Here is a 9,518-nt window from a genome sequence, read left to right as displayed (position 1 = left end):
TCTGCAGCCATGTTTGTTTCCCAGATGAAAAGAGAGAGCTTGTTCCTTCCTCCTCCCAGAAACCTCCTCTCCAACAGGAAACAGGGTTGTCCACATACCCACAGCTCCAAGCTAATTGGCTGGTAGCTCTGATTGATAAGTCCCATAGGTGGTTCTATAGATGTAACTTCTGTACGCTAAAGTCACATGGTCTCTAAATCACATGTTTTCTCCTCATGGCAGAGCTTCCCTACAGTATCTCTCCAGCATGGGTGCCATTCCAATTCTCACAAATGTTATGTTAAATTTTTACTCTAGAAATACAAAATTCATGAGATAATAAAGTAAAATTATCTTTAGTATAAATACAAGGGTATTTAGGGAGAAGTAAGAGTATTAACTGGGGGGGGCAGCTAGGTGGCGCAGTGGATAGAGCACCGGCCCTGGATTCAGAAGGACCTGAGTTCCAATCCGGCCTCAGACACTTAACACTTACTAGCTGTGTGACCCTGGGCAAGTCACTTAGCCCCAGTTGCCTCACAAAAAACAAAAAAACAAAAAAACAAAAAACAAACAAAAAAAGAGTATTAACTGGGAAGAATTTGAAGTCTTCTAGATAGTTCTAGCTCATCTTAGCCTTGAAAGTAAATAAGGGTTGGGGCAGCTAGGTGGCACAGTGGATAAATCACCAGCACTGGATTCAGGAGGATATGAGTTCAAATCCGGCCTCAGATATATGACACTTACTAGCTGTGTGAACCTAGGCAAGTCACTTAACCGTCATTACCCTGCAAAAAAAAAAAAAGAAAAAGAAAAAGAATGTAAATAAGGGTTATAAGAAGATGAAATAAAGCAAAAGAACAGTCCAGGCATAAGGGATTCTTGTACAAATTCAATAGATAGGACATGATATGTCTTCTCCTTGAAATACCAACTATGCCGGTTTAGCTTGTACACATAGATATGTGTGTGTATTTTGGGGATAGAATAATAATGTGAAAATAATGCAGAAAGATAGATTAGATTTAAATAATGAAGGACATCAAAGTGCAAATGGGCCACAAGTTCTGTGGATCCTGATCTGGGTGTAGAAGCAGATTAATCATTAAAATGAATTGGAAGTAAGTTTAGGAATGATGCTGGTCTTCTATTAGGGTAAGTAGCAAAGAATAAAAAAATCAACATGAAAAAAGCAAGTCTCTGAGGGGAAGAAACATTTCATCTCTAATTTCTAGTTTCCTACATAGGTCAGGAGGTTTGAGTGCCTGAGATAGCCAAGATGGTCTCAAATCCAAGGCTGGCCAAAGAGAAAATGATAAATACCTTAAGAATGTAGGCTTCAAACTGTGTTTCCTTTTGAGGGGGGGGGGACATTGAGGGTTAAGTGACTTGCCCAGGGTCACACAACTAGTAAGTGTCAAGTATCTGAGTCCAGATTTGAACTCCAGTCCTCCTGAATCCAGGGCTGGTGCTTTATCCACTGTTCCACCTAGCTTCCCCTTCCTTCTCTTTAAATGAGGTGAAAATTAATGTCTTGGGCACTGTAATAGTAGTGATAATTGAGTCAACCACAGAGATCTCAGAGAAGAGCTACATGAAGAGGTTCAGGTACATGGGGGCAATTGTTATTAATGGACCTCTTGCAGTGCCCCAGAGGAACAACATACATATCAAGTAGAAGGGTATGGAGAACCAGATCTGGATGGCTACCAGACCCAGGGTGGAAAGGATAAAGAAGGTGGTGGGATGTACATTAATTTACATGGTAGATGACACTGTTAGCATCTTATATCTTTGTCACATCTATATCAGAATAAGGAAAACAAGTATGTTATTTTTTTTATGGGACACCCACTTCACTGGGCAATTTTTCTATAGGAGCTCTCCTCAAAAGACCTCCCTAGGAAGCATTACCCACCAGGAATAGAATTTTAGTGGGACTATTTGGGAATGGAAATTAAGCTAAACCCTAATAATGCCACCCCAGATTTCAGAACCCTCCAAATTATGGCCTTATTTTTTCACTTCTCCAATCTTACTTTATATTCAGCCTTTTTTGTTCATTGCAATCTCTCCTGTGCCTTCACTCTTCCCTGAATGCTTTCCTATTACCATTGCAGGACGAGGAACTGATTGCTAGTCCAAATTAGGTTTCTTTAATCTTCCATATCCACACTTCTCCCTGCATGCACTTTATTTCCAATCAAAAATTTCCTCTTATTCTTATGTGCTACCTAGTGAGTTTACCCCCTAGCTATTCTCCTCATTGGAAGAAATGACATGATAGACATACCCTAGAACCAATGGATAACAAATACCTCCATCTAAAATGAATGTTCTCCATTTGTCTCATCCTGTGGTCTTAAACTTTAACCTTAAAGGATAGACCTTCATGTCCCCTCACCTCAGTCACAAACACTGATGTCTAGCCTGAAAGTTCTCTGGCTCTTCTTATACTTGGATGTACACATTAAGAATCCCAGTAGACCTAGTCTCTAATAATGAGTTACAAAATTCTAATTTCCTTCTTCATCTTAATCCACTTCAAGAGATCTGGATTTCAGTTTTACAAGGAAGGCAGCTGCATACTATTCAGCCTCACTCTCTACCTCAGCAATGCACTATGACATTGATAGCACTTAATAGGGTCTGGTGCAGAAAAGGAAGATGTAAAAAAAATAATAATTTTTTAAAAGAGAAGAATAAAAGGAAGATATACTCATGATAATCATCTTTCTCCCTCTCACCATTTATTTTGGGTCCCCATCTGGCTCACAGCTGATTTAGCGACCCTTCCTTCATCTCAACAGGGATATGATATGGCTTCATTAACTGATCCCAGCAATATTTTTAGTAACTTAACTAAGACCATATTCAGTGAGTTTGTTGATTATCTATTGTATGCCAGGTGCTGCAGGTAACTTATGTATTAATGAGGGAGATGAGGACAAATATAAATATATACAGAATAATTATGAATAATATAAATATAAATGAATCACATTCAAAGCAGCCTCAAGCATAGAGTGAAATGAAATTAAGGGGACGCTGAGGCAGAAAGATCAACGAGAAGCATGTTATGGTGACTTTTGCCAGGAGATGTTAAAGAAAGGTGACTCTAGAGTTCATTGATGTCTCTATATTGAATACATTGTCTGTGCCAGCAAGTTTTATTCATCTTAGGTTAGGCAATGTAACCTGGTGGGACATGCAGTTCAAGCTTGTGTTGAGTATTTTTTTTCTGGTGGGGCAATGAGGGTTAACTGACTTGCCCAGGGTCACATAGCCAGTGAGTGTCAAGTGTCTGAGACCAGATTTGAACTCAGGTCCTCCTGAATACAGGGACAGTACATTATCCACCATGCCACCAAGCTGTCCCCAGCGTTAAGTATTTATATGGAAACATTGGGGTGGACCAAAAGTGCACCAACAATTAAGGAGATTCCTACTGAAATAGGTGAGAGGGGATAGGGTTAGAAGGGCTATAAATGTGAAATGCTTTATGCACTTTCAGATGAGGTCAGTTTTATTAGTTTTGCTTAATTGTTTTACTTTCTTATAAGAGACCTCTTCCAAAATAAGAATGATATAAAAAACACATCAATAAATCTAAAAGGTTTTTTTAATTAAAAAAAAAAAGCAGTTGATAGAGGTCTTCAGTCAACAGCTAGCAAAGAGTGTTGTCTGCATTGCAATTGTCTCATGGAATGGGTGATATTTGTTTTGCACTTGAAACTTTGTGAAATGATTTACATACATTATCACATATGATCTTCACTGCTATCCTGGGAGGTAAGTGAAATTTTCCCAGTTTACATATAAGGAAATTGAGTCTAAGAGAATTTCAATGATTTGTCCAGTTACACAACTATTAAATTCCTATGATAGGAGCAGCTAGGTGGCGCAGTGGATAGAGCACCGGCCCTGGAGTCAGGAGTACCTGAGTTCAAATTCGGCCTCAGACACTTAACACTTACTAGCTGTATTACCCTGGGCAAGTCACTTAACCCCAATTGCCTCACTAAAAAAAGAAAAAAAATTCCTATGATAGTATACATACTTAAGTCTTGTTGTTGAGTTTTCTGTGAAGTTTCCTTAAATGGCATTATCATCCCTTGCCCCCAACCCTGGCAGAGTTAAGAAGGTATTTCACAGGCTTGTGAAATACTCACCTGATAATGCTCATATATTGAGGAAGGGACATCTGTGCATTGAGGCTTCCAAAATAACATAGTGTCATAGACCTGGCAGCAACTTCTAGAAGGACAAAAGCATCCTATCAGTTTTAATGACCCATAAGTACATAGTTTACTTTAAGGAGACCTCAATCTTATATATCATCATGCACAACATGCACTGTTATTTTCATATTTTTGTTTCTTCAGAGAACATATGTGCCCAGTATGAAAAAAATAATTTATATAAAAAGTATTAGGACAGTTGAAATCCAAGGAGGACAACACTTTAATTTAAATATTATTCTCCCCCAGGGTGTGTGGAACAATGATAAAGAAAAGAAAATGTCCTCACTTGAAGTTCTTTTAATGTTGAATTGGATCAGTACCACATTACAGCGAGGAGGTCTTGTGAGTTCATCTGGCACAATGGCATACTGATCATCTGCAAGAAATGGTACTTAAGGATTTAATGCTAGATGCCCCATTTTTTAGTCAGCCCACCATTAATTACACTATATTTTGTTCAAGTTCCTTTGGTGACAGTGTACAGAAACTTCAAAGGAAATGCCAGGATTTCTAGAATCATGTATGAAACTAGTTTGACTATGGCCCTGGTATGAAGGAACTCTACTTGATTAAAGGACTGATATTTTTCTAGGGAAATACCACCACCCTCATGACTGTAGATCTTTCAAGAATTTTTCATCTGTTCCCATTTTACAAACTGCTATCTGCCCCTCAATCACAAGGTATTTTTTAATATACATAATAAATTTGGTACACAAACACAAAGAGGAAACATTTATCTCATAGATGATGGAGAATGTTTTGTTCAGAGACATAAAAGGAATATGGTTCTAAGAAAATATATTTTCCAAAATAGTGTATAAATTGATGGGATAACATTCTAAGTTTCTACAGGATAAAGATGCAGGATATATCATAAAATAAATGGTGAAAATAAATGGAGGCATAGTCCAGAGTAAATCTTTCATCAGACATCTATGGAATCTTTGACAGAAAGAGAATATTGATGAATTTTCCAAGCACGTGACAAGCTTGGCATAGATTATGGCTTCTTGAACAATCTATGTCTGTGTCACAGATATTTTTGACAGTCTAATTGAAACTATGTATCTTGGGAAGAGGTAAGTAAGGGGACCAATGTAGACATAAAGGGAACTCACCAAGTAACTCAGATTTAAAAACAAAAAGAAAGAGAATAAATATAGAAGGGTGAGAAAGACATTGGAATATTGTGAAGAGTACTAAATAACAGATTGAGCTTAAGTTATCAATGACTGCTCTTAATAAATAGAAGTTATTACTTCTTTAGCTACATTAAGGAAAAGAGGAAGATCAAAGAAGAGATAGTTGCTGCTAATTGAGATAGAATGATAAGAAGCAATAAATCAATCAACATCTATAAAGCACCTTTTATGTTCCAAGCACTGTGATAAAAATCATGGATAAAGAGTTAAAAATATAATGGTTCCTGACCACAAGATATCAAAATTATGTAGAAAGAAACAACATGAACATATACAAGTATATTACAAATTCAGTGCCACATAATTTTTTGAGGCAAGGCAGTAACAGCTAGGAAGATCAGGTAAGGTCTTCTGGAGGAAGTCTTGTTTGATTTAAGAAGGGAGTGAATTGCAAACAAGTTGTATAGCTTATGCAAAGCCATGGAGATGGGAACTAAGAATGTTGTATGTGAAGAACAAGATCTAATAGAATTGTAGAAAGGAGATTATAAGACTAGAATTTAGGTTGGACACAGAGTGTGAAGAGCTGTAAATGCCAATTTCTTTTAAAAATGTATTTTAGGGGCAGCTAGGTGGCACAGTGGATAAAGCAGCGGCCCTGTATTCAGTAGTACCTGAGTTCAAATCCGGCCTCAGACACTTGACATGTACTAGCTGTGTGACCCTGGGCAAGCCACTTAACCCCCATTGCCCCGCAAAAAATAATAATAATAATAATAAAAACATATTTTATCCTATAGATAAATAAGGAGATATTAGAGAGATTGAATAGGGAAGTGACAACAGAAAAGTGTTTTAGGAAAAACATTTTTGAAGATGTGGAAACAATGAGTTGTAAAGGGGTAACACTTGAGGAAAATAGTAATTATGAAGCTATTGCAATTATACAAAGAAGAGGTAATTAGGCTCTGAACTGGCACAGAGGCATGATGTTTATAGACAATAGGACAAATGTGAGAAATGCTTTGAAGGTAAATTGGCAAGTGATTAGACATGAGATGAAGAAAAATGAAGATATGAGGATTACTCCAAGGTTTAAACCTCTATTATTAGAAGGAAGACAGTCTCTTGACCATAAGAGTGAATTTTGGAAGAGGGTGGGTTTGGACACCCTGAGGTTAAAATGGTAATGGAATATCCAGTTTAAAAATCCTTATAGGGAGTTAGTGGTATTATACTGGTGTTGAGAAAAGAGATTAGGGATAGATGTGTAAATTTGAGAATAATTTCCCTGGAGTCAATATTTAAGAATGATTTACTAATGAATTACAGAGAATACAAAAATGCTCAAGTATTCTTTGGTGTTTTTTTTCTTCCCCAAAGATAATACTATTCAGAGTACACAGGATAAAACAAAAATTTCTAGAAAGAACTTTCTACTTAATATAAATACAAACATAAGTAAAAGACCACCTTTAAATTCAACTAATGAGGCCCAAATGAACTGCATCATACATTCTGTGATAATGTGGTTTTAACAGTGTTGTCTATTATAATCTTCTTGATAAAAAAACATAAACTGAAAAAATATTCCATTAATCCAGCCTAGAGTCACATAAGCCCCCCCCATAAGCCATCAATTTCAAATTATTAATTCACATTTTTCCCATATACACATCTGAGCACTAACTTGGTGGAATCAGATGAATTCTGCCCAGAAATTTTGCCAGAATTTATCTCTTCCCTCAAAAGTCTCCAGGGATAAACATTCTGGCAGTCATTTCTAGTGTTTTTTTTTCTTTTTTCTTTTTTTAAACTTTTTCTTTCTTTCTTTCTTTCTTTTTTGGGGAGGCAATTTTGATTAAATGAAATGTTTAGAGTCACAAAGCTAGTAAAGGTCTAAGGCCAGATTTGAAATCAGGTCCTCCTGACACCAGGGATGGGGCTTTATCCACTGAAGCACCTAGCTGCCCCTCTTCTTAACAAATATTACAAAAATTTTTCATGCCTGTTCAATGCACAAATCACAGTACATGAAACTTTGCCATAGTAGAGATACTATTTTATATATATTGCTAATGAGTATTTTTGTTATTGTTTTTCTTCCTTCCTTCCTTTTTCCCTTACTCCCACCTCACCTCCTTTCCTCTCTCCCTCTCTCACTTCCTTCCTTTCTTTCTTCTTTTCTTATTTCTTTTTCTTTTCTCATACATCCAGTGAACTTGATTCATTCACATCAAAGACAATAGGAAAGAAAATGAAGAAGACAATAACACATGTACATTATTAAGTAATAGGATATTAGGACCAACAATATGATGTATGTTGTATCATACAAGAAATCCTCAGCATTGTACTATTCAATATTTTCATTAGTGACTTGAAGAAAAATATGCATGATGGTTTCTCAAATATATGTGGTACATAAAGTTGAGTGGAAGTATCTATTTATTAGATAACATTAATCAAAATTCAAAAGCCTAGACAAATTGTTAAATATAATAACATACAATTGAACAGAGAAAAAATGTAGTCTTACAAATTAGGAGAGGGACATTGAGTATAGGATGTGGAAATTGGTGAATTTTAATGCTTTTCTCATTATTATGAAATATTATAGCCATTTTTATCCTAGTCATTTTATGAAGTGTTCATAATAAAGCAAACAGAGCATTTAATAACAAGCAACCATATATATTGTGGTGTTATCTCTAATGGGATTCGTCCATGGTTTTTCTTAACTTCTGTTTTGGATATGTTACAGATTCAGGTTTCTAAGGTCTTGGTGGAGTCTTTGAGCCTTAAAAGCACAAAAGTCATTCCCTGAGAAGACAAAGTAGCATGATTATGTCCCTGGCCAATGCCTCCCAATTCTCACCATCCACATTCTTCCTTATGGGCATCCCTGGCTTGGAGCACCTTCACACTTGGATAGGGATTCCCTTCTGTTCCATGTATGTAGTGGCTGTAGTTGGAAATGTGACTATCTTGGCTGTGGTTCGAACAGAGCAAAGCCTACATGAGCCCATGTTTCTCTTCCTATGCATGCTTTCTGTCATTTATCTGGTACTGTCAACCTCCACTGTGCCTCGTATGCTCTGTCTCTTCTGGTTTGGTTCCCATGAAATTGCTTTTGATGCATGCCTAACTCAAATTTTCTTTATCCATAGTTTCACAGCCATGGAATCTGGCTTCTTAGCAATGGCCTTTGACGGCTATGTGGCCATTTGCAACCCATTGCACCATACAACTGTCCTTACCCATATCCGCATAGCCAAGATAGGTGTTGCCATGGTACTTAGAGGTGTGGTCTTTTTCTCCCCACACCCTACCCTGCTTAAGCAGCTACCCCACTGTCGGACTCAAATAATTGCACACACCTACTGTGAGTTCATGGCCTTGGTCAAACTTGCATGTGCAGATGCAGGTGCTGCCAAGGGCTATAGCATCAGTATGGCTGGTATCTTTGACTGTTGTGATACCTCCTTTATAACCATATCCTATATCCTTATTCTATGTGCTGTTTTCCATCTCCCATCCTGTGAGGCCAGACTTAAAGCATTGGGCACATGTGGCCCCCATGTTTGTGTCATTCTTGTCTTCTACTCCACAGCTGGTTTCACATTCCTGACTCATCGCTTTGGTTTCAATGTACCCCCTCATGTTCACATTTTTATCGCTAATATGTATTTGCTAGTGCCTCCTTCCTTAATACCATTGTCTATGGAGTCAGGACTAAAAAGATCAGGGATCATGTTCTAGAAGCACTGAGGATAAAGGTTGTCTGAATATGATTGCTGTATCATCACAGATAACAACAGAAACATTTTAACCCAAGAGCTGAAATAAAGAAAATAACCCATGTTCTTCTCACTCATAGTGAACCTTTATTTGCAGGTACTCCTGCTATTTCATTATAACCCATATAAGGTAAGAAAGGGAGCTATACTGTATAATATGTATTCACTATTTTTATATTTTAAATCTTTCCTAAGGAAAACTTGGATTAGCTTTTCTTATATAATGCAGTGTAGGTGAGATATTTCTCTGTCTTCCTGCTCCTTCCATTTCCCTCTTTACAAAGCACATCTGATAATCAGGGAATAATAGAGAGAAAAAAATGAAGCTGAAGGTGCTGCCCCAATCTCTT

The 9,518-nt window shown here is 37.1% G+C and overlaps 1 protein-coding gene across 1 annotated transcript; it reads left to right on the top strand.

The window, feature by feature from the left end:
• The first annotated feature begins 8,215 nt into the window (after window positions 1-8,215).
• Window positions 8,216-9,130, top strand: LOC122751672 (olfactory receptor 52E2-like). Its single transcript, XM_043998804.1, has one exon. It carries the CDS (start codon window positions 8,216-8,218, stop codon window positions 9,128-9,130), a length of 915 nt encoding a protein of 304 aa, XP_043854739.1.
• Window positions 9,131-9,518: the final 388 nt, after the last annotated feature.

The sequence above is a fragment of the Dromiciops gliroides genome, chromosome 3 (genome assembly GCF_019393635.1).
Source record: "Dromiciops gliroides isolate mDroGli1 chromosome 3, mDroGli1.pri, whole genome shotgun sequence".
NCBI classification, from domain to species: Eukaryota; Metazoa; Chordata; class Mammalia; order Microbiotheria; family Microbiotheriidae; genus Dromiciops; species Dromiciops gliroides.
This window is presented reverse-complemented; position numbering and strand designations above follow the sequence as displayed.